General features: G+C 51.5%; 1 protein-coding gene across 1 annotated transcript in view; it reads left to right on the plus strand.

Annotated features, from left to right (window-relative positions):
- The window catches only part of LOC119967796 (ubiquitin carboxyl-terminal hydrolase 2-like), a 64,194-nt gene extending 42,939 nt beyond the window's left edge, over nucleotides 1-21,255 (plus strand). Inside the window, 8 exon segments of the mRNA XM_038800797.1 lie at nucleotides 2,298-2,435; nucleotides 4,289-4,353; nucleotides 8,063-8,166; nucleotides 8,285-8,371; nucleotides 15,090-15,168; nucleotides 15,970-16,077; nucleotides 16,172-16,286; nucleotides 21,034-21,255. Of these exon segments, the coding sequence (XP_038656725.1) occupies nucleotides 2,298-2,435; nucleotides 4,289-4,353; nucleotides 8,063-8,166; nucleotides 8,285-8,371; nucleotides 15,090-15,168; nucleotides 15,970-16,077; nucleotides 16,172-16,286; nucleotides 21,034-21,121 (784 nt within the window). The 3' untranslated portion in view covers nucleotides 21,122-21,255.
- The last annotated feature ends 2,929 nt before the right edge of the window (nucleotides 21,256-24,184 follow it).

Genomic DNA, 24,184 nt, shown 5'->3' on the forward strand with positions numbered 1-24,184 from the left:
AAGGTTAAGGGGGGGGGGTTGTTGGGTGATGGATATAGGGTGGATACGTGGGTTTGAGTAGGGTGATCATGGCTCGGCACAACATTGAGGGCCGAAGGGCCTGTTCTGTGCTGTACTGTTCTATGTTCTATGTAAGATCAGCCATGATCTGACTGAATGGTGGAGCAGACCCTAGAGGCTGATTGCCTACTTCTCCTAATTCCTGTGTTCCTATCTGCACACTTTCGGAAAATTCAACCAAGTTGGCAGACATGACTTCCTCTTAACAAACCCATGCTGAATCGCTGCCTCTCTAAATGCAGATTAATTATGACTCTCAGCTTCCAATAGTTTCCCCAACACTGAGGTTAGACTGACTGGTCTGTAGTTTCCTGATTTATCCCCTCCTCCCTTCTTGAATAATGGTCCCACATTTGTTATCCTCCAGTCCTCTGCCACCTCTCCTGTGGCCAGAGAGGAATTGCAAGTTATTGCCAGCGTGCCCCTACGATTTCCTCCCGGGTCCCAATCAGCAGCCTGGGATACATGTCATCTGGCCCTGGAGATTTGTCTACTTTTAAGCTTGTCAGCCCACTCAGAACCTGCTCTCTGTCTATGTTAATCTCTTTAATTTTACCACAGTCCTTCTCCCTGATTTCTGTAACCACACCGTCCCCCTCACGAATGATCACTAACACAAAGTATTCATTCAGAATCCTACCTACAACCTCCGACTCCACACACAAATTATCACTGTGGTCCTTAATGGGCCCTACTCTTTCCATAGTTATCCTTTTACCCTTAATGTAAAACAATTCCAGATTTTTCTTTATTTTACTGCCAATATCTGCTTTTCACTCTCCTAATTTCCTTTCTAAGTTGCCTCTTGTACATTCTATACACCTCTAGGACTTCTGCTGCTTTGACCCCTCGATATCAGCCATAAGCCTCCCTTTTTTCCTTATCCAGTGCTGTGTATCTCTCTATATCCAGAGATAACTGGAAATATTGATCCCACCCTTTTACTTTATTGGAACATGTTGGCCCTGCACTCTCCCTATCACCTTCTCGAATGCATCCCACCGTCCGTCACAGATTTACCTAAAAGTGTCTGCTCCCAGTCCACTCTGGCCAAATCATATCTGATCTTATTAAAATCGGCCTTCCCCCAGTTTCGAACTTTGATCTCAGGCCCATCCTTGACCTTTTCCAGAACAAATCCTGAATCTAATGGAGTTATGATCACTATTATGCAAAATGCTCCCCCACTGTGGCTTCAACCACTTGCCCAGCTCTGTAAATTCCTGAAAATTAAGTCCAGGACCATTCCCTCTCCTGCAGGGCCTTCTACGTACTGGCTTAAAAAGTTCTCCTGGATGCACGTTAAGAATTCCACTCCCTCTAAATCTTTCACACTATGACTACCCCAGTTAACTTTGGGGAAGGTGAAATCCCGACTATCACTACTCTATTAATTTAATACTTCTCTGAAATTTGCCCACTTTTGTGAGGGCCACGAAGAATCCAGCACGAGTCTTCAGGATACAAAGAAATAACATTTATTTACAATAACATATATATATATATATATATATACAACAGCAGCAACTTCCCTTGCAGCTAACTCCTCTCTGTCTGCTGGTTCCAAACTGGCCAGCTTTATTTCTGCAGGGCGTCTGCTAATGATTTCTCTCCCCCCCCCCCCCCCCCCTCCCTCCCTCCTGCATTCCCCTCCCTCCCGCTTTCCCCTCATACTCCCATAGGATTGTCATTAGTCCCAAGCCAATGGTAAGCAGGCAGGTTATAACACCCACATACCTGTTCTATTTCTGTCGGACTGTTAGGATTACAGAACACTCCCAGCAATGTGATTGCTCCTCTTTGGGTTTTAAGTTCTACCCTTAAGACTGAACTATCATTGCTTTTTTGTCTCACATATACTGAACTCTAACTGAGTTTCTGCCTCGTCTCGATTACAAACCTTTCCTCGCTGACCTCTCCCATCTTTTCTGTTCTTGGTCCTCGCTGTCCTATTCCTCCTCTCTGTCCATGGTCCTCGCTGACCTCTCACCCTTTTCCTTTGGAGGGACGATTCTGAGCCTCAAAGATTCCCGTCAATGTGACGATTGAACTCTGGATGACCTGAGGCAACACGTAGTAGGCCGTTTTTCTCAGAAACGAGGCAGGCTCAACCCCGACGTCTGTAAGTGTCACCCGTTTCCCTCTGCCCATTCTTTCGTTCCCCCTCTGGGGATGGATGTGATGTTGTCTGCAGGCTCCTTATCTTCTCCCACCCTCACTTTCTTTCTCGCCCTTAGCCAGCAGGATGCCCAGGAATTTCTGCGCTTTCTGATGGACTGGCTTCACATAGAGATTAATCGAAAAACGAGGAAGACTCCAAATATCATGTCACTGTCCGGGAACCGAGTCGCTGCTGACAACCTGGATCGATTGCGGTAGGCACACAATTACAATGCTCTCAGTCTGACTATCTGTCTCCCCCTCCCTCCCTCTCTTCCCTCCCTGCTTTCTCCCACACTCCTATCCCTTCCTCACTCTTCCTATCCCTCCCTCCTCTCTCCTCCCCTTCTGCCTCTCTACTGCCCACCCGCTTTCCCCTCCCTCCCACTTTCCCCTCCCTCCCGCTTTCCCCTCCCTCCCGCTTTCCCCTCCCTCCCGCTTTCCCCTCCCTCCCGCTTTCCCCTCCCTGCCGCTTTCCCCTCCCTGCCGCTTTCCCCTCCCTGCCGCTTTCCCCTCCCTGCCGCTTTCCCCCTCCCTCCCGCTTTCCCCCTCCCTCCCGCTTTCCCCTCCCTCCCGCTTTCCCCTCCCTCCCGCTTTCCCCTCCCTCCCCGCTTTCCCCTCCCTCCCGCTTTCCCCTCCCTCCCGCTTTCCCCTCCCTCCCGCTTTCCCCTCCCTCCCGCTTTCCCCTCCCTCCCGCTTTCCCCTCCCTCCCTCCCGCTTTCCCCTCCCTCCCTCCCGCTTTCCCCTCCCTGCCGCTTTCCCCTCCCTGCCGCTTTCCCCTCCCTGCCGCTTTCCCCTCCCTGCCGCTTCCCCCTCCCTCCCGCTTCCCCCCTCCCTCCCGCTTCCCCCTCCCTCCCGCTTCCCCCTCCCTCCCGCTTTTCCCTCCCTCCCGCTTTTCCCTCCCTCCCGCTGTTTTCCCTCCCGCCCGCTTTCCCCCCCCTTCCTCCCCCCGTCTTTCCCCCTCCATCCCGCTTCTCCTGCCCCTCCCCTCCCGCGTTCCTCCCCTCCTTCCCCGCTTTTCCCCTCCCTCCCCGCTTCCCCTCCCTCCCCGCGTTCCCCTCCTCCCGCTTTCCCCTCCCTCCCGCTTTCCTCCCTCCCTCCCCGTTTTCTCCCCTCCCTGCCGGCTTTCCCTCCCTCCCTCCCGCTTTCCTCCCCTCCATCCCTCTTCCCCTCCCTCCCCCCTTCTTCCCCCTCCCTCCCGCTTTCCCCTCCCTCCCGTTTCCTCCTCCCTCCCGCTTTCCCCTCCCTTCCTCCCTCCCTCCCGATTAATCCCCCCCTCCCCTCCCGCTTCCCCACCCTCCCGCTTTCCCCTCCCTCCCCCGCTTTCCACCCTCCCTCCCGCTTTCCCCTCCCTCCCGCTTCCCCTCCCTCCCGCTTTCCCCTCCCTCCCGCTTTCCCGCTCTCGGACGCGCTCGCTCTCTCTCGGTCGCTCTCTCTCCCGATCGCGCTCGGTCGCGCTCGCTCTCTCCCTCTCTCGGTCGCGCTCGTTCTCACTCCCCCTCGCTCGGCCGTCTTTCTCTGTTTCGCTCGGTCTCTCTCACTTGGTCTCTCTTGCTCACTCGGTCTTTCTCACGCACACTTGCGGTCTCTGTGTCTCTATCTCACTTTCTCGGCTTTTCTTTCTCACTCTCTCGATGTCTCACTCTCTCGGTCTCTCTATCTCACTCTCTCCGTCTCCTCACTCTCTCAGTCACTCATTCTGCCAGTCTCTCTCTGTTCCTGACTCACTCTTGCTCTATTCTCACTCTCTCTCTCTCTCTCTCTCTCTCTCTCTCTCTCTCTCTTCTGCCTCTCACTCACTCTCTCTCTCTCTCTCTCTCTCTCTCTCTCTCTCTCTCTCTCTGTCCCACTCTGTCTTTCCTCTCTCTCTCTCTCTCCCTCCCCCTCCCTCCCACTCTCTCCCCCCCTCCCCCCCCTTCCCCCCCCCCCCCCCCCTCTCTCCCCCTCCCCTCCCCCCCCCTCCCTCTCTCTCCCTCCCTCTCTCTCTCTTTCTCTCTCTCTCTCTGTCTCTCTCTGATTCTCTCTCTCACTCTCTCCCTCAGCTCCTGACATTGTTTTCTTTCTTCAGTGATGATGAAAAATCGATGCAGATGTGGAAACGATACCTGGAGAGAGATGACAGTAAAATCGTAGGTAAGCACACCCATTACTGCAGTGCAACCCTCCCCATTGTCCCCATCAAACACTCCCAGGACAGGTACAGCACGGGGTTAGATACAGAGTAAAGGTCCCTCTGCACTGTCCCCATCAAACACTCCCAGGACAGGTACAGCACGGGGTTAGATACAGAGTAAAGCTCCCTCTACACCGTCCCCATCAAACACTCCCAGGACAGGTACAGCACGGGGTTAGATACAGTGAAGCTCCCTCAACACTGTCCCCATCAAACACTCCCAGGACAGGTACAGCACGGGGTTAGATACAGAGTAAAGCTCCCTCTACACTGTCCCCATCAAACACTCCCAGGACATGTACAGCACGGGGTTAGATACAGAGTAAAGCTCCCTCTACACTGTCCCCATCAAACACTCCCAGGACAGGTACAGCACGGGGTTAGATACAGAGTAAAGCTCCCATTACACTGTCCCCATCAAACACTCCCAGGACAGGTACAGCACGGGGTTAGATACAGAGTAAAGCTCCCGCTACATTGTCCCCATCAAACACTCCCAGGACAGATACAGCATGGGGTTAGATACAGAGTAGAGAGAAGAAGGTTAAGAGGTGACTTAATAGAGGCATACAAAATGATCAGAGGGTTAGATAGGGTGAACAGCGAGAGCCTTCTCCCGCGGATGGAGGTGGCTAGCACGAGGGGACATAGCCTTAAATTGAGGGGTAATAGATATAGGACAGAGGTCAGAGGTGGGTTTTGTACGCAAAGAGTGGTGAGGCCGTGGAATGCCCTACCTGCAACAGTAGTGAACTCGCCAACATTGAGGGCATTTAAAAGTTTATTGGATAAGCATATGGATGATAAGGGCACAGTATAGGTTAGATGGCCTTCAGTTTTTTTTACATGTCGGTGCAATATCGAGAGCCGAAGGGCCTGTACTGCGCTGTATCGTTCTATGTTCTAGAGTAAAGCTCCCTCTACGCTGTCCCCATCAAACTCCCAGGTCAGGTACAGCACGGGGTTAGATACAGAGTAAAGCTCCGTCTACACTCTCCCCATCAAATACTCCCAGGACAGGTACAGCACGGGGTTAGATAGAGAGTAAAGCTCCCTCTACACTGTCCCCATCAAACACTCCCAGGACAGGTACTGCACGGGGTTAGATACAGAGTAAAGCTCCCGCTACACTGTCCCCATCAAACACTCCCAGGACAGGTACAGCACGGGGTTAGATACAGAGTAAAGCTCCCTCTACACTGTCCCCATCAAACACTCCCAGGACAGGTACTGCACGGGGTTAGATACAGAGTAAAGCTCCCGCTACACTGTCCCCATCAAACACTCCCAGGACAGGTACAGCTTGGGGTTAGATACAGAGTAAAGCTCCCTCTGCACTGTCCCCATCAAACACTCCCAGGTCAGGTACAGCACGGGTTTAGATACAGAGTAAAGCTCCCTCTACACTGTCCCCATCAAACACTCCCAGGAAGGTACAGCACGGTGTTAGATACAGAGTAAAGCTCCCCTACACTGTCCCCATCAAACACTCCCAGGACAGGTACAGCACAGGGTTAGATACAGAGTAACGCTCCCTCTACACTGTCCCCATTGTTATGGGAGAGGTGTTTTCAGAACCCCAAAATGTATCATGGAGTTCAACTAACCCCCACCTTTAATGGATTGTTGCTTTTGAAGCACACGGCTTGTTCCCCAGGTGTAGTATTATAATTATGGACACGTGTGTTTTAAAACAAAACAATGTTTATTCCGTGAACACAAATTTATCTTTTAAATAAAGATTGGATCTCTTACCACCCCTTACTTCAAAGTTAACCCCGAAAATAATACAACACTACCCAATACTGCAAACTGTTCCTTTACACATCCAAAAGACTTAACAATTCCTTCAAACAGAAGCACATTAGATTTATATTCAATACTGAGACATTTTTACAATTCGGATTTCACCAAAGGATTAAGAGATAGTCCTTCATGGCAGAGATCACCAGCAATGCAGCTCACAGCCACACCCAAGCTTTCTTCAAACTGAAACTAAAACTCCCAAAAAGCAGAAGTGAGCTCAGCTCCCTCCCCTGTGACATCACTTCAGTAATATGATCAGCTGCATTTCTTAAAGGTACATTTCTTAAACATCTTAAAGCTCCCTCTACATTGTCCCCAACAAACACTCCCAGGACAGGTATAGCACGGGGTTAAATACTTAGTAGAGCTCCCTCGACACTGTCCCCATCAAACACTCCCAGGACAGGCACAGCACGGGGTTAGATACAGAGTAAAGCTCCCTCTGCACTGTCCCCATCAAACACTCCCAGGACAGGTACAGCACGGGGTTAGATACAGAGTAAAGCTCCCTCTGCACTGTCCCCATCAAACACTCCCAGGACAGGTACAGCAAGGAATTAAATACAGAGTAAAGCTCCTTCTACACTGTCCCCATCAAACATTCCCAGGACAGGTACAGCACGGGGTTAGAAACAGAGTAAAGCTCCCTCCTCACTGTCCCCATCAAACACTCCCAGGACAGGTACCACAGGGTTAGAGACAGTGTAAAGCTCCCCCTACACTGTCCCCATCAAACACTCTCAGGACAGGTACAGCACAGTGTTAGATACAGAGTAAAGCTCCCTCTGCACTGTCCCCATCAAACACTCTCAGGACAGGTACAGCACGGGGTTAGATACAGAGTAAGGTTAAGGGGGGGGGTGTTGTTGGGTTACGGGTATAGGGTGGATACGTGGGTTTGAGTAGAGTGATCGTAAAAAAAAAGGGGCAGCACGGTAGCATTGTGGTTAGCATAAATGCTTCACAGCTCCAGGGTCCCAGGTTCGATTCACGGCTGGGCCACTGTCTGTGCGGAGTTTGCACGTCCTCCCCGTGTGTGCGTGGGTTTCCTCCGGGTGCTCCGGTTACCTCCCACAGTCCAAAGATGTGCGAGTTAGGTGGATTGGCCATGCTAAATTGCCCGTAGTGTCCTAAAAAGTAAGGTTAAGGGGGGGGGGTGTTGTTGGATTACGGGCATAGGGTGGATACGTGGGTTTGAGTAGGGTGATCATTGCTCGGCACAACATTGAGGGCCGAAGGGCCTGTTCTGTGCTGTACTGTTCTATGTTCTAGAGTAAAGCTCCCCCTACACTGTCCCCATCAAACACACCCAGGATAGGTACAGCACAGGGTTAGATACAGAGTAAATCTCCCTCTACACTGTCCCGATCAAACACTCCCAGGACAGGTACAGCACGGGGTTAGATACAGAGTAAAGCTCCCTCTACACTGTCCCCATCAAACACTCCCAGGACAGGTACAGCACGGGGTTAGATACAGAGTAAAGCTTCCTCTACACTGTCCCCATCAAACACTCCCAGGACAGGTACAGCACGGGGTTAGATACAGAGTAAAGCTCCCTTTACACTGTCCCCATCAAACACTCCCAGGACAGGTACAGCACGGGGTTAGATACAGAGTAAAGCTCCCTCTACACTGTCCCCATCAAACACTCCCAGGACAGGTACAGCACGGGGTTAGATACAGAGTAAAGCTCCCTCTACAGTGTTCCCATCAAACACTCCCAGGACAGGTACAGCACGGGGTTAGATACAGAGTAAAGCTCCCTCTACAGTGTCCCCATCAAACACTCCCAGGACAGGTACAGCAAGGGGTTAGATACAGAATTGTTACAGTATTTACCAGCTGTCTTTCCCTTTGCAGATCTGTTTGTCGGTCAGTTGAACAGCACCCTTCGCTGTACCACCTGTGGCCACAAGTCCACCACCTTTGAGGTCTTTTGTGATCTTTCTCTGCCAATCCCTAAGGTACGTTGGGATGGCCAGTGACTGTGAACTGTCTTTGAAACGGCTCTTGGGGCAACAGGGAAAGAAGGTGATTATGTGAAGTTCCTCAACCTGACACTCGTCTCCTCCTGTTTTGCAGAGGCTGTCTATCGCGGGCCGTGTCTCGCTGTCCGAATGTCTTAGTCTATTCACCGCCGAGGAAGAGCTGGATTCTGACAACGCGCCGGTAAGGGGATTTATCTGACTGGATCCCCCTCTCCCTCGCCTGCGTCTTTCGGATGTCGCACATACCAGATTACTACATGTTCGCCATGTTGCCTAGAATGATATGGCATGACGGCAGGACAGAGAGAGGCCATTCTGCCCGTTGTGTCCATGCCAGTTTTCTGCTCGACCAACTCAGCCTCTTTTCCCCATTTTATCTCTTTAAAAGCACTTTCCAGATTAGCCCCGGTAGCAGTTGCCTAGCTCCACTCAGTTGAAATGCTGTCGTCCCTCGATTCCACTCAAATAGAAACATCCAGGCCCCACGTACCCCAGAGTCACAACACTTGTGAATTACCCAATAATTCTTATAAAAATCTCCCAAATCATTAGGCCTTGACTGCCCAATTATAATAGTCACCAGGTTTGTAAGTTTGAAACACAATGGGCGCGATTCTCCCACACAGGGAGAAATCGTAAGGCTGGCGTCAAATCCGGGCGGGTTTGACGCCAGCCCCCCCCTCCCCGACCGGGAACCGATTCTGGTCCCCGGTCGGGGCTAGCATGCCGCCGCCGTAAACTCCGGCATCGCGGGCTTAACGAATTTTGTTAAGCCCGCTTGCCAGAGTTTGCGCCGGCTGACGCGTCATATGACGTCAGCCGCGCATGCGCGGATTGGAAGACTCCAACCCGCGCATGCGCGGATGACGTCATTGCGCATTTGCGCGAAACCCGCGCATGCGCGGGCCGGGATGCCCCTCAGCCGCCCCGCGAAGTGATACAGCGGGGCGGCGGAGGGACAAAGAGTGCGCGGGCATCGGTGCCCACCGATCGCGGGCCCATGGCACCCTTGGCACGGCCATGGTACTGCCGTGCCAATCGGTGCCATGGTTTTAAAAATCGGCACTTTACGGCTGTTTTTACGAACGGCCAGACCAGGTGTGTTTGCCGTTCGTAAAAACAGCCGTAAAGGGCTGGGAACTCAGCCCATCGGACAGCTGAGAATCGCTGCTGGCCGTAAAAAAACGGCGGCAGCGATTCGTATCGGGAGTCGGGCGTGGGGGGGGGGGGGGGGGAGAATAGCGGGAGGGCGTCGGACTAGCGTGGCCGTAAAATTTTACGAGCCACGCTATTCTCCGCACCATCGTGAGTGCGGAGAATTGCGCCCAATGACTGTTTATTTATAACCAGAACAATTATGAAATATACATAAACACAGCTGCTTAATGTCAAGCTCATACCTGACTCTCCTTTAACTGCCTGGAGGAGCATTTTCGGAGACGAAACATTAAGCTGTCATTCATGGGATGGATTTCCCTTCTTAATTATGGCTCAGCTAACACAAAGACTCACGGAGACAGCAACTCAGGTTAAAAATAGTCTTGGCTAACGTACGTGTGGGTGATCAATCTGGGGCAGTTCCAGATCGACCCTGAATTTACATCCTTCTTAGTTCGGTACTTACACAATTTTCAAAAGATAGATATAGATAGAACATAGATAGAACAGTACAGCACAGAACAGGCCTTTCGGCCCTCAATGTTGTGCCGAGCAATGATCACCCTACTCAAACCCACGTATCCACCCTATACCCGTAACTCAACAACCCCCCCTTAACCTTACTTTTTAGGACACTACGGGCAATTTAGCATGGCCAATCCACCTAACCCGCACATCTTTGGACTGTGGGAGGAAACCAGAGCACCCGGAGGAAACCCACGCACACACGGGGAGGACGTGCAGACTCCGCACAGACAGTGACCCAGCCGGGAATCGAACCTGGGATCCTGGAGCTGTGAAGCATTTATGCTATCCACCATGCTACCGTGCTGCCCATCAAAGGTTGATGGCCCGTCTCAGCTGGACATGATCCAATCGCTACAGTTGCAGATTCCATGGACAATTAGGGTCTCACGGCCTCCTGATGTTTTTTCCAGATCCCTTATCCGCTGTCCTTGGTCCTTTGTACATATAACCCGTCCTAACTTAGCCTGGTTCGTGACTGGAGCTAATTGTCTATATTCGCACGGGTTGCTGATAAGAAATGTTCCCTGCTGAACAAGCTGTATTTAGTGTGAATCTACTTTTCTAAAGAATGCGGCTAAGTTTAGTTGGCTACGTCCCATTATGCCTCACGCGCAATTTACTTTTGACAAAAAATTATATGTTTCATTACTACAATGCTTTAAGAATACACATGTAATTGTTAATAATTGCTACAGTAATAATTGCCTATGCTTAGGGAATATATCTTCCACTGTTTGTTTTAGTCTTTGTCAACCAAATTACTTCATGCTGTCATATTCATCCATACTTTTTTATATCTTACTCGTTGTCCTAACTACCTTGATCTAACGGTCTTTTGCCCAGGGCCCCCTCCTTCCCTGCCCCACCCTCTACCCACACACTCAAGTCAGGGGGGGGGGGAGGTCTGTGTGGACAAATAGTAAGGTTTAAGTTGAAAAGTTGAGAGTCCTTGCTTCACATGATGAGCCCTTTAGTGTACTCCCTTCACAGTATACGTGTGGGTTAAAGTCTCTGGTCTACAGCTATAATGATGTTCAGTGTAGCTGAGCAGTGTATCTTGCAGCTGTTTCTGGAGAGGCCTCTTGCTTCACATCAGCCTGTTCTCAGATAGAGTCGCCTTATTCTGGTCTCTGCTTCACATCAGCCTTTTCTTTGGAGTGGCAGAGCACTCTTACACTGGATTTGTGGCGAGAATTCATCATATCTTTGCGAGAGAGAGAGAGTTAGAACTCCAACCAGGCTTCAGAAACAAAATGAAACTAACTCGAGCCTCGTGACACTGAGAAACATGTCAGTGGGACCAGAACCAATCGCCACCAGGCAGGGCACAGACATTTGAGCCAATTCAGTAGGCGCCAGCCAAGTCAATCAAAGCGAGTCACCACTGATCCTTCCTGATTCTTCCTGCTTGTTACAAAGATACAGGCGATTGCTTCTGTTTGAGTTAAAGATACAGGCTGCATTAAAGTCGCAGGTCCATTAATCATCCATGGATCAAACTAGTAATAGCAAAAATAAATGGAAGGGGAAATAGAAGGGAATAATAATAATCGCTTATTGTCACAAGTGGGCTTCAATGAAGTTACTGTGAAAAGCCCCTAGTTGCCACATTCCGGCGCCTGTTCGGGGAGGCCGGTACGGGAATTGAACCCGCGCTGCTGGCCTTGTTCTGCATTACAAGCCAGCTGTTTAGCCCACTTTGCTAAATAAACAGGAAGGATCCTTACAGACCTGTGAACCTTTTCTTTTCAGGTAATTGTCCAGCCCCTCTGGAAAGCCTCAATTGAGTCTGCCTGCACCACACTCTCATGGTGTGCTGAAAAACATGGAAGCAGGAGATGCGGCCCATCGAACCTGCTGCATCATTCAATATGATCATGGCTGACGTCGGGGCTTCACCTCCATTTTCCTGCCCCTTCCCCATATCCCGTAATTCCCCGAGAGGCCACACATCTGCACACCCAAGCCTTGAACGTTATCAACGACGCAGCCCCCACATTTCTCTGGGGTGGAGGAGTCCACAGATTCACAACGCTTTGAGTAAAGAGATTTCTCCTCATCCCGGTCCTAAATGATCAGCCGCCTGATCGTGAAACCGTGCGCCTGCCCCCCTGTCCCATGTTTTAGACTCCTCGAGCGGCAGAAAAAAATCTCTCCGCATCCACCCTATCAAATCCCCCTCAGAATCATCAGCTCATTCACCTCTCGCCAATCTGAAGTCCAGAAAATGCAGACCCGAAAATAATCTTCAATTGAATCACAATTAACCACATTATCAAGAAATAAATAGCTTTACAGATAATATTTGAAACAGAATATAGTTCAAAGACCACTTATAAATAAAGTTAGCAATCCGGTTTACTTGCTTTTCTCTGGGTACAGACCTTGGAGAGAACATTTCAGAAGTTACATCAAGACACTACTGTTCAACATAAAATTCCGTGGCAAATGGAAACTACAGACAGATTCAGATTCATCTCTGCCCAAAGCGTAAGGCATTCTTTTGTCTTTTCCCACAAGATGTCCCATGGCCTGGTTAGCCAGAGCCTAAAAATCACTGATAAATTATCTACACCCCAGTAATCCTCCAAAAAGAATATTTCTATTCCATCAACCCACTATCTGTAAACAGGTAAATGGTTAAAATCCAGGATTGCCTTGCTGTTACAACCCCTTAATCATAGCTTCAGCAGACATTCTGGCTGGGTGCATCCTAAACCTGCTTTTTAATAGCAATAGTTAAGGTGAAGTCGCCATAGTCCCAGATGACGATAGGCTGCTTTGCCTTTTGAGGGGGAGAGCTGACTGGTGGTGATTTAACCTGACAATCATCATGCCTCCGTCGAGGGCCAAAGGTTGAGAAGGCTTCATGAATGACCTTAGCCAGTCCAGGAATTGAACCCACGCTGCTGGCCTCGATCTGCATCGCGAGCCAGCTGTGCAGCCAAGTGAGCTAAATCAGTAAAACATTATAATCATTTTGTACATTTATCTTGGGCGCAATTCTCCGCTCTCACGAAAATTCGGAGAATAGCGGGCGGCGTAAATTGTTACGGACCCGCTGGTCCGACGCCCTCCTGCTATTCTCCCCCCCCCCCCCCCCCCCCCCCCCCCCCACGCCCGCCTCACGACACGAATCGCTGCTCGCCGTTTTTTTATGGCGAGCAGCGATTCTCCGCTGGCCGATGGGCCGATTTCCAAGGCCTTTACGGCCGTTTTTATGAACGTAAAACACACCTGGTCTGACCGTTCGTAAAAACGGCCGTAAAGTCCCGATCTGGGGAACCATGGCACCGATTGGCACGGCAGTACCACGGCCGTGCCAAGGGTGCCATGGGCCCGCGATCGGTGGACACCGATCGCGGGCAGCGGGTACTTACCCCGCGCACTCTTTCTCCATCCGCCCCCCCGCTGGATCCATTCGCGGGGCGGCTGAGGGGCATACCGGCCCGCGCATGCGCGGGTTTCACGCATATGCGTGATGACGTCATCCGCGCATACGTGGGTTGGAGTCGTCCAATCCGCGCATGCGCGGCTGACGTCATCTGACGCGTCAGCCGTCGCTAACTCTGGCTAGCGGGCTTAACGAAATTCGTTAAGCCCGCGATGCCGGAGTTCACGGCCGCGCGATACTAGCCCCGACCGGGTAGATGAATCGGTTCCCGGTCGGGGGGGCGGAGGCTAGCGTCAAACGCGCCCGTTTTTGACGCCAGCTTCCGAGTTTTCGTAACTCGGGAGAATCGCGCCCCATGTGTCTACAAGCCCCCCTCAATAATCCTTGACTCCCTTATTGATCACAAATCTGTCGCGTGCCTTCTGAAAATGGAAGTACAACACATCTACAGGTTCCCCCTTATCCATCTGGCTTGTTAGTTCCTCAAACAGCTGTAATAAATTAGTCTAACTCATTTCTCTTTCACAAAACGATGGTGACTCTGCCTGATTGCATTTTGATTTTCGAAATTGACTGCAACTACCTCCTCAACACGAGAATCCAGCAATTTTCCTGTGACAGCCAGTATTCTAATGACGCAATACATTCCTGCTTTCTGTCTCTGTCTGTTCTTGAAGAGAGCTGTAACATTAGTGATTTTCCAAAATCTAGGGAATTTTGGAAGATAACAGCAAAAGGTACGGAGAAATCACTGCACTGTCACAGCGTCAGTACTGAGGGAGCGCTGCACTGCCAGAGGGTCAGTACTGAGGGAGTGCTGCACTGCCAGAGGGTCAGTGCTGAGGGAGTGCTGCACTGTCAGAGGGTCAGTACTGAGGGAGTGCTGTACTGTCAGGGGGTCAGCACTGAGGGAGTGCTGCACTGCCAGAGGGTCAGTACTGAGAGAGTGCTGCAGTGTCAGAGGGTCAGCACTGAGGGAGGGCTGCACTGTCAGAGGGTCAGCACTGAGGGAGTGCTGCACTGCCAGAGGGTCAGTACTGAGAGAGTGCTGCAGTGTCAGAGGGTCAGCACTGAGGGAGCGCTGCACTGTCAGAGGGTCAGTACTGAGGGAGAGCAGCACTGTCAGAGGGTCAGTACTGAGGGAGGGCTGCACTGTCAGAGGGTCAGTGCTGAGGGAGTGCTGCACTGTCAGAGGGTCAGTACTGAGGGAATGCTGCACTGTCAGAGGGTCAGTGCTGAGGGAGTGCTGCACTGTCAGAGGGTCAGTACTGAGGGAGTGCTGCACTGCCAGAGGGTCAGTACTGAGGGAGTGCTGCACTGTCAGAGGGTCAGTACTGAGGGAGCGCTGCACTGTCAGAGGGTCAGTGCTGAGGGAGTGCTGCACTGTCAGAGGGTCAGTACTGAGGGAGCGCTGCACTGTCAGAGGGTCAGTGCTGAGGGAGTGCTGCACTGTCAGAGGGTCAGTACTGAGGGAATGCTGCACTGTCAGAGGGTCAGTGCTGAGGGAGTGCTGCACTGTCAGAGGGTCAGTACTGAGGGAGTGCTGCACTGCCAGAGGGTCAGTACTGAGGGAGTGCTGCACTGTCAGAGGGTCAGTACTGAGGGAGCGCTGCACTGTCAGAGGGTCAGTGCTGAGGGAGTGCTGCACTGTCAGAGGGTCAGTACTGAGGGAGCGCTGCACTGTCAGAGGGTCAGTACTGAGGGAGTGCTGCACTGTCAGAGGGTCAGTACTGAGGGAGTGCTGCACTGTCAGAGGGTCAGTACTGAGGGAGTGCTGCAGTGTCGAAGGATGTTGATGTGTCTTCTATCTTCTCTCTAGATGTGTGAGAGGTGTAACCAGAAGAAGAGAAGCACCAAGAAACTGACAATCCAGAGATTCCCCAGGTTCCTCGTTCTCCGTATCCTTTGCAGACAAATCCTGTGCAGTATCAACCTCTCTGTCTCGTGCTCATTCCTCCATCTCTATCGTTCGCTTTCTCCCTGTCTCATTTCTCTGTCTCATTTCTCTGTCTCTCTCTCTCTTGCCATCTCCACCGAATCTTCTATATCCTCATCCATCTCTATCCCTGCGACTCCCATCTTTCTGTTAATTTCACACTCTCGAAACACACGTTGAATCGCTTTCTCCTTCCATCTCCCTATCCTCTGTCTCCTCTCTTCTTACTCGGCTCTGTCTCCCCGGCTCGGCTCTGTCTCCCCGGCTCGGCTCTGTCTCCCCGGCTCGGCTCTGTCTCCCCGGCTCGGCTCTGTCTCCCCGGCTCGGCTCTGTCTCCCCGGCTCGGCTCTGTCTCCCCGGCTCGGCTCTGTCTCCTCGGCTCGGCTCTGTCTCCTCGGCTCGGCTCTGTCTCCCCGGCTCGGCTCTGTCTCCCCGGCTCGGCTCTGTCTCCCCGGCTCGGCTCTGTCTCCCCGGCTCGGCTCTGTCTCCCCGGCTCGGCTCTGTCTCCCCGGCTCGGCTCTGTCTCCCCGGCTCGGCTCTGTCTCCCCGGCTCGGCTCTGTCTCCCCGGCTCGGCTCTGTCTCCCCGGCTCGGCTCTGTCTCCCCGGCTCGGCGCTGTCTCCCCGGCTCGGCGCTGTCTCCCCGGCTCGGCGCTGTCTCCCCGGCTCACCGTCTCTCTCTCTCTCTCCCTCTCTGTCTCTCTTCTTCCCCTTCGTGCTCTGACGCTCCTGCTTCCCAGTGATTCCCTTTAACCTGATGCTCAGACCTCAATCGCTTCTCCTTCAGTCGTTACGGGATCAGAAAGTCCACAACCTATGTGGAGTTCCCGGTGTTCGGGCTGAGTTTACGACAATGTGCTTCCGACAGAGCAGGTGAGAAATAGTAGGCGGAGCGAGGCGCGCGGTGGGTGAACGTGAAAGAGTCTGGACCCCAGTAACCAATCCCTCGATCCTTGTATCCCTCTAGGGAATCCTGTATATGACCTCTATGCAGTGTGCAACCACACAGGGACAGTGAACGGAGGGCACTACACAGCGTATTGCAAGTCAGGAGGAAGGTGGCACGTTTACAATGATTCCAGGTTGGTACTGAGCCGCAGGCCCTTACGCAGGAACGGGTATAGGGTGGCTACGTGGGTTTGAGTAGGGTGATCATTGCTCGGCACAACATCGAGGGCCAAAGGGCCTGTTCTGTGCTGTACTGTTCTATGTTCTGTGTTCTCCCAAGTAAAGGAATTTCTCGCTGACTCAGCCCAAAATGGCCGCCCACACCCCCCAACCTGAGAGAATATAGAAACGAGGAGCAGAAGTAGGCCGTTCGGCCCCTCAAGCCATTCACTGTGATTACGGCTCATCCTCCATCTCAAAGCCACACTCCCTCATTCTCGCCGTACCCATTGATGCCATTAACATCTAAAAAAAAATGTACAATCTCATTCTTCAATGCATTCAGTGATTGCCCTGCACAGCCTTCCGTGGGAACGAATTTCACCACCGTACACCACCTGAGTGAAGAAATTCCTCCTTATCCCACCCCGTGCCCTGAGGCGCCGACCCCTGGTTCTAGATGCCTAGATCGGGCAAGATCGAACAGAGGAGACTGTGAGGTGATTGATTGAGCTGGATTGGCTGATGTAGTTTACATGGATTTCAGCAAAGCCTTTGACGACGTCCCCACATGGGAGACATACAAAGACGTCAAATACACATGGGATAACTTGATACGGTGGATTCAAAATAAGCTTAGCTGTAGGAGACCGAGGGTGATGACAGACGGCTGCTTTAGTGACTGAAAGCCAGTGTCCAATGTCGGACCACAGGGATCTGTGCTGGGACCCCTATTGTTTTGTCATTTATATAAACGACATAGATGACTATGTGGGGGGTAACATCAGTAAGTTTGTGGACGACACAAAGATAGGCAGGATGGTTAACGGTAAGGTTGAGTGCCATGGGTTACAGAAAGCTACAGACGGGATGGTCAAATGGGCAGAAAAGTGACTGATGGAATTTAACTCTGAAAAGTGAGAGGTGATACACATTGGAAGGAGTAATGTGACGAGAAAGTATTCAATGAATGGCCAATGAATGGGAGTTTTAAAAGCAAACAAAGGATAACTAAAAAAGCAGTCGGGGGGGGGAGAAGATGAAGTACGAGTGCAAGCTAGCTAATAATATAAAAGAAGATAGGAAGAGGTTTTTTCAATATATAAAAGGTAAGAGAGAGGCAAAAATAGACATTGGATCACTGGAAAATGTGGCTCGAGAAGTAATAATAGGAAACAAAGAAATGGCAGACGAACTGAATAGTTACTTTGCATCAGTCTTCACGGTGGAAGACACCAGTGGGATGCCAGAGCTCCAGGAGAACCAGGGGGCAGAGGTGAGTGCAGTGGCCATCACTAAGGAGAAGGTTCTGGGGAAACTGAAAGGTCTGAAGGTGGATAAATCACCTGGGATGGATGGACTACACCCCAGGGTTCTGAAAGAGATAGTGAGGAGATTGTGGAGACATTGGTGGTGATCTTTCAGGAATCACTGGAGGCAGGAAGGGTCCCAGAGGACTGGAAAGTGGCTAATGTTACACCGCTGTTTAAGGAGGGAGGGAGGCAGCAGACGGGAAATTATAGGCCAGTTAGCCTGACTTTGGTCATTGGTAAGATTTTAGAGTCTGTTATTAAGGATGAGATCACAAAGTACTTGGAAGTGCATGGTAAAATAGGACTGAGTCAACACGGCTTTGTCAAGGGGAGGTCGTGTCTGACAAATCTGTTAGGGTTCTTTTGAGGAGATGACAAGGAGGTTAGACAAAGGAGAACCAGTCGACGTGATTTATTTAGATTTCCAGAAGGCCTTTGACAAGGTCGCATAGGAGACTGTTAAATAGGTAAGAGCCCATGGTGTTAAGGGTAAGATCCTGGCATGGATAAAGGATTGGCTGACTGGCAGAAGGCAGAGAGTGGGGATAAAAGGGTCTTTTTCAGGATGACAGCCGGTGACTAGTGGTGTGCCTCAGGGGTCTGCTGGGACCACAACTTTTCACAATATACATTAATGATCTGGAAGAAGGAACTGAAGGCACTGTTGCTAAGTTTGCAGATGATACAAAGATCTGTAGAGGGACATGTGGTATTGAGGAAGCAGGCGGGTTGCAGAAGGACTTGGACAGGCCAGGAGAGTGGGCAGAGAAGTGGCAAATGAAATACAATGTGGAAAAGTGTGAGGTTGTGCACTTTGGAAGGAGGAATCCAGGCATAGACTATTTTCCAAATGGGGAAATGCTTCGGAAAGCAGAAGCACAAAGGGACTTGGGAGTCCTTGTTCACAATTCTCTTCAGGTTAACGTGCAGGTTCAGACGGCAGTTAGGAAGGCAAATGCAATGTCAACATTCATGTCAAGAGGGCTAGATTACAAGACCAGGGATGTATATCTGAGGCTGTATAAGGCTCTGGTCAGACCCCATTTGGAGTATTGTGAGCAGTTTTGGGCCCCGTATCTAAGGAAGGATGTGCTGGCCTCGGAAAGGTTCCAGAGGAGGTTCACAAGAATGATCCCTGGAATTAAGAACTTCTTGTATGAGTAACGTTTTTGGACTCTGGGTCTGTACTCGATGGAGTTTATAAGAATGAGGGGGAATCTTATTGAAACTTACAAGATACTGTGAGGCCTGGATAGCGTGGACGTGGAGAGAATGTTTCCAGTTGAAGGGAAAAACTAGAACCAGAGGACACAATCTCAGACTAAAGGGATGATCCTTTAAAACAGATGAGGAGGAATTTCTTCAGCCAGAGGGTGGTGAATCTGTGGAACTCTTTGCCGCAGAAGCTATGGAGGCCAAATCACTAAGTGTCTTTAAGACAGAGATAGATAGGTTCTTGATTAATAAGGGGATCAGGGGTTATGGGGAGAAGGCAGGAGAATGGGGATGAGAAATATATCAGCCATGATTGAATGGCGGAGCAGACTCGATGGGGGCAGTGGCCTAATTCTGCTCCTATGTCTAATGGTCTAAGTTCCGAGGAACAAAGGGACCATGGCGTGTTTGTCTATAGATCTCTGAAGGCAGAAGGGCTCATCATAGATCATAGAATTTACAGTGCAGAAGGAGGCCATTCGGCCCATAAAGTGTGCACCAGCTCTTGGAAAGAGCACCCTACCCAAGCCCACACCCCCACCCTATCAACATAACCCAGTAACCCCACCCAACAGTAAGGGCTATTTTGGATACTAAGGACAATTTTGCGTGGCCAATCCACCTAACCTGCACATCTTTGGACTGTGGGAGGAAACCGGAGCACCCGGAGGAACCCACGCACACACGGGGAGAACGTGCAGACTCCGCACAGTGACCCAAGCCGGGAATTGAACCTCGGACCCTGGAGCTGTGAAGCAATTGTGCTAACCACTGTGCTACCGTGCTGCCCTAATTAGGTGGTGTAAAAGGCATTTGGGACACTTGCATTTATCTATCGAGACATAGATTACAAAAGCAGGGAGGTCATGTTGGAGTTGTGTAGAACATTGGTGAAGCCACAGCTGGAGCACTGTGTGACATTCTGGTCTCCACATTATAGGAAGGATGTGATTACACTGGAGGGGGTGCAGAGGAGATTCACCGGGATGGTGCCTGGGATGGAACATTTACGTTATGAAGAGAGGTTGGATGGGCTTGGGTTGTTTTCACTGGAGCAGAGAAGACTGAGGGGGCAACCTGATCGAGGTGAACAAAGTAAGGTGGGGCATGGACAGGGTGGATAGGGAGCAGCTGTTCCCTTTAGTTGAAGGGTCAGTTACGAGGGGGACACAAGTTCAAGGTGAGGGGCAGGAGGTTTAGGGAGGATTCGACGAAAAATCTTTTTACCCAGAGGGTGGTGACGGTCTGGAATGCACTCCCTGGGAGGCTGGTAGAGGTGGGTTGACCCAGAGGGTGGTGACGGTGTGGAATGCACTCCCTGGGAGGGTGGTAGAGGTGGGCTGACCCAGAGGGTGGTGACGGTCTGGAATGTACTGCCTGGGAGGCTGGTAGAGGTGGGTTTACCCAGAGGGTGGTGACGGTCTGGAATGCACTGCCTGGGAGGGTGGTAGAGGTGGGTTGACCCAGAGGGTAGTGACGGTCTGGAATGCACTGCCTGGGAGGGTGGTAGAGGTGGGTTGACCCAGAGGGTGGTGACGGTGTGGAATGCACTGCCTGGGAGGGTGGTAGAGGTGGGTTGACCCAGAGGGTGGTGACGGTGTGGAATGTACTGCCTGGGAGGCTGGTAGAGGCCGGTTGCCTCACATCCTTGTATCTGGATGAGCATTTGGCACATCTTAACATTCAAGGCTATGGGCCAAGTGTTGGAAAATGGGATTGGGTCGGCAGGTCAGCTGCTTTTCCTGATTCGGTGCAGACTCGATGGGCCGAAGGGCCTCTTCTGCTCTGTGTGACTCTGTGAAGCCTTGATAGAATACACCAGAAAGGCATGTGATTTTTAGGGGGCCAGTTACCAGGGGGTTCGGATCTAAGGTGACTGGTAGAAAGGTTAGAGGGGACATTAGGAGAAACCTTTTTCACCCAGAAATTGGGAATCTGGAATTCGCAATGTAAGTTGGTGGTCGAAGCAGAAACCTCTCAAACCCATTGCACAGGTACCTGGCTGTGTGTCTAACCTGCTGTAACCCCCAAAGCTACGCACTGGGATGTGGGATGAGAATGGGCGGCTAGTATTTTTTTCCATGCGGTGCAGATACGACAGGCTGAATGGCCTCATTCTGTTCCATAGCTTTGGGATGGTTCTAGGTCTGGGTGTTTGTGTATTGATCTACGCTTTCTCTCTATCTCTCTGCAGGGTCTCGCTGATGCAGGAGAATTCGATTGTGTCCAGTGAGGCCTATGTTCTCTTCTACCAGTTAGACGAAACACACTCGATTAGATGAAGGATCGGGGGCAAGGTTGGGGGAGGGGAGTTGGGGGAGGGTAGGTTGAGGGACGGGGTGGCTCCTCGTGTGGATGTGAACCGCCACCGATACCCGTTCTCACTCACTCCCCCCTCCACCGCCTCCCCCCCCCCCCCCCCCACCACTACTTTCCCCTGCCCTCCCCCTCCCCCCACTCCCCTCCCCAATCGCCTTCAATCGAGTAGAGCCTCCGAAAGAGAGGGAGGGAGTGGAGAGCATTGCAGATTAAAATGTAATCAATTTGGACAGGATGTTGTCTCGGTTTGTGTGCAAAGGAGTACGGGGATGGCTGGTGGGGTGGGGGGGGGACTGGGGTTCGGGTTCGGGTGTTTGTGCTTAGGGAGGGAGGGAGGGGGATGTGTTGCGGGCATGTGGAGACGGTTACAAAAAGCACAGGCCTATTCCCTCCCTAATTGACCCTGCCTTCTAGAATGGACAGACCCACCCAATCCCCTACCCCAGCAGAAACGTGTCTGGTTCCTCCCTCGCTCTGTTTCCTGTTTCTCCTCCATTTCCCACTCGCGTCTCTCTATCCTCTCGCCCGCTCTCTCTATCTTCAATTTCTCTTTCTTTATTTTCTCTCTATCTTCTCTCTATTTACAGCACTATCCCTGACTATCCCTTTGTCCCTTTCTGTCTCTCTGTCCTGTTTCCCTCTCTTTTTGTCACTGTCGATCAGTCTCCCTCTCTGTCTCTCTTCCCATCTATCTGTGTGTGTGTCTCCCTTTCTCCCTGCCTGTCCCTGTCTCCCTCGTCCCTGTCTCCCTGACTCCCACGCTCTTGCACTATGTCCACCCGCCTTACACTCTCCCTCACTCTGAATCTATTTCTCCTCCCTTGTCCCTCTGTCCCTCCTCTGTGTGTCTGTCTCTCCCTGTCCCACTCTGTCTCTTACTCTCTTTTTCTCTCTCCCCCACTCTTCTCTCTGTCTCTCTCCCCACTCTCTCCCTCCCTCCCTCCCTCGCACTCCCTCCCTCCCACTCTGTCTCTTACTCTCTTTTTCTCTCTCTCTCTGTCTCTCTCCCCACTCTCTCCCTCCCTCCCTCCCTCCCTCGCACTCCCTCCCTCCCACTCTGTCTCTCTCTATCTCTCCTCAGTGTCCCACATCCAATACACCCGTCTGTCCCTATTGTACCTCTGCCATGTATTCTCTCTGTGACCCTGTGATCCAGAGAGCAGAAGCCTGATCCAGAGGGCCCAGTACTGCCTCCCCCCTCTCCACCCAGAATCTCTCTGACTGGGATCTCCCTGCCATTCATGATTGGTAAGCCAGGGCAGCTGGAGGAGCCAATGAGGTTCAAGCTCTAGTCAGGGATGCTCCATAAATCAATCGCAATTGGGTCTGGAGTTCGTCAAGTGGAAATCTCTATCCTCAGGGGACAGATCCTGGTCTTTATGAACTGTATCCCTCTGTCTTCCCCACCCCCCTCCCCATGCATCCCTGTCTCCCTTTCTCTCTCTTCTCTCTGTTTCTGTCTCCACGTTGCTCTCTGTCCCTCTCTCCTTCCCTCCCTGCATCTCACCAAGTCTCCGCCTGGTTCTCGTACTCTCCCTCCATCTCTCTCTCTCTTTTTAATCTTTCTTTCTCCATCTCTCTCCCTTTGTTTTTCTCTCTCTATTTTTTCTTTCTCTCTCTCTGTTTCTCTCTCACACTCTCCTGCCTCTCGCACTTTGTTTCTCTCTCTCTCTCTCTCTCTCTCTGTTTCGCTCTCACACTGTGTCCCCCTCTCTGTGTGTGTCTCTCTCTCTCTCTCTCTCTCAGTTTATCTCTCTGTCTCTGACCCTTGCCTTCTATTTATCTGTTTCTCTGCCTCTCTCCGCACTTCAGCACCTGTCAAATTTCTCTGATGTCTTTTATCTCACTGCGGTTCTTTCTCTTTGTCTCAATCTCTCTTCGTCTCTGTTTTCCTTTCTCTGTCCCCCTCTTTCCTCCTTCGCCCTCTGTGCCTCTTCACCGCTCTCCTCTCTCTGGCCCCTCCCCACTTCTCCCCTGTTCTGTGTAGACTGAAATAATACAGAAATGTAAATATTGTAAAACTGAATAAACTGTAAAAAAAACCACACGCACTCATACCTACAAAGAGGAATAAAAGATTTTATCATTTTACAGCCGGTGTTACTCTTAATTTCTGAGTGTATGTTGGTCTCTGTGTTGCTGCCTGAGGACCAGGTTGACTCTGTCACAGACGATACTGTCGAGAGGCATCCAGGGCACAGGCACCTTGGCACCTTCCTGTGTGGCAATGTGGGGTGTTGGGAATTACTCTGTGAACCATCACACTGCTGTAGCAGACAGCAGCCACTAGTTGACTCCTGTGTGCTTGGGTTTCCACTTGTTAATGACACTATTGGAACCTGAGAGATGGGCAGTCCAGACCCCCACCCTTCAGCGGTCCCTCAGTACTGACCCTCTGACAGTGCAGTGCTTCCTCAGTACTGAACCTCTGACAGTGCAGTGCTTCCTCAGTACTGAACCTCTGACAGTGCAGTGCTTCCTCAGTACTGAACCTCTGACAGTGCAGCACTCCCACAATACTGACCCTCTGACAATGCAGCGCTCCTTCAGTACTGACCCTCTGACAGTGCAGCACTCCCTCAGTACTGACCCTCTGACAGTGCAGCACTCCCTCAGTACTGACCCTCTGACAATGCAGCACTCCCTCAGTACTGACCCTCTGACAATGCAGCACTCCCTCAGTACTGACCCTCTGACAGTGCAGCACTCCCTCAGTACTGACCCTCTGACAGTGCAGCACTCCCTCAGTACTGACCCTCTGACAATGCAGCACTCCCTCAGTACTGACCCTCTGACAATGCAGCACTCCCTCAGTACTGACCCTCTGACAGTGCAGCACTCCCTCAGTACTGACCCTCTGACAGTGCGGCACTCCCTCAGTACTGACCCTCTGACAGTGCAGCGCTCCCTCAGTACTGACCCTCTGACAGTGCAGCACTCCCTCAGTACTGACCCTCTGACAGTGCAGCACTCCCTCAGTACTGACAGTGCACCGCTCCCTCAGAGTGCTGCACTGTTGGAGGGTC

The sequence above is a fragment of the Scyliorhinus canicula genome, chromosome 6 (assembly GCF_902713615.1).
Source record: "Scyliorhinus canicula chromosome 6, sScyCan1.1, whole genome shotgun sequence".
NCBI lineage: Eukaryota > Metazoa > Chordata > Chondrichthyes > Carcharhiniformes > Scyliorhinidae > Scyliorhinus > Scyliorhinus canicula.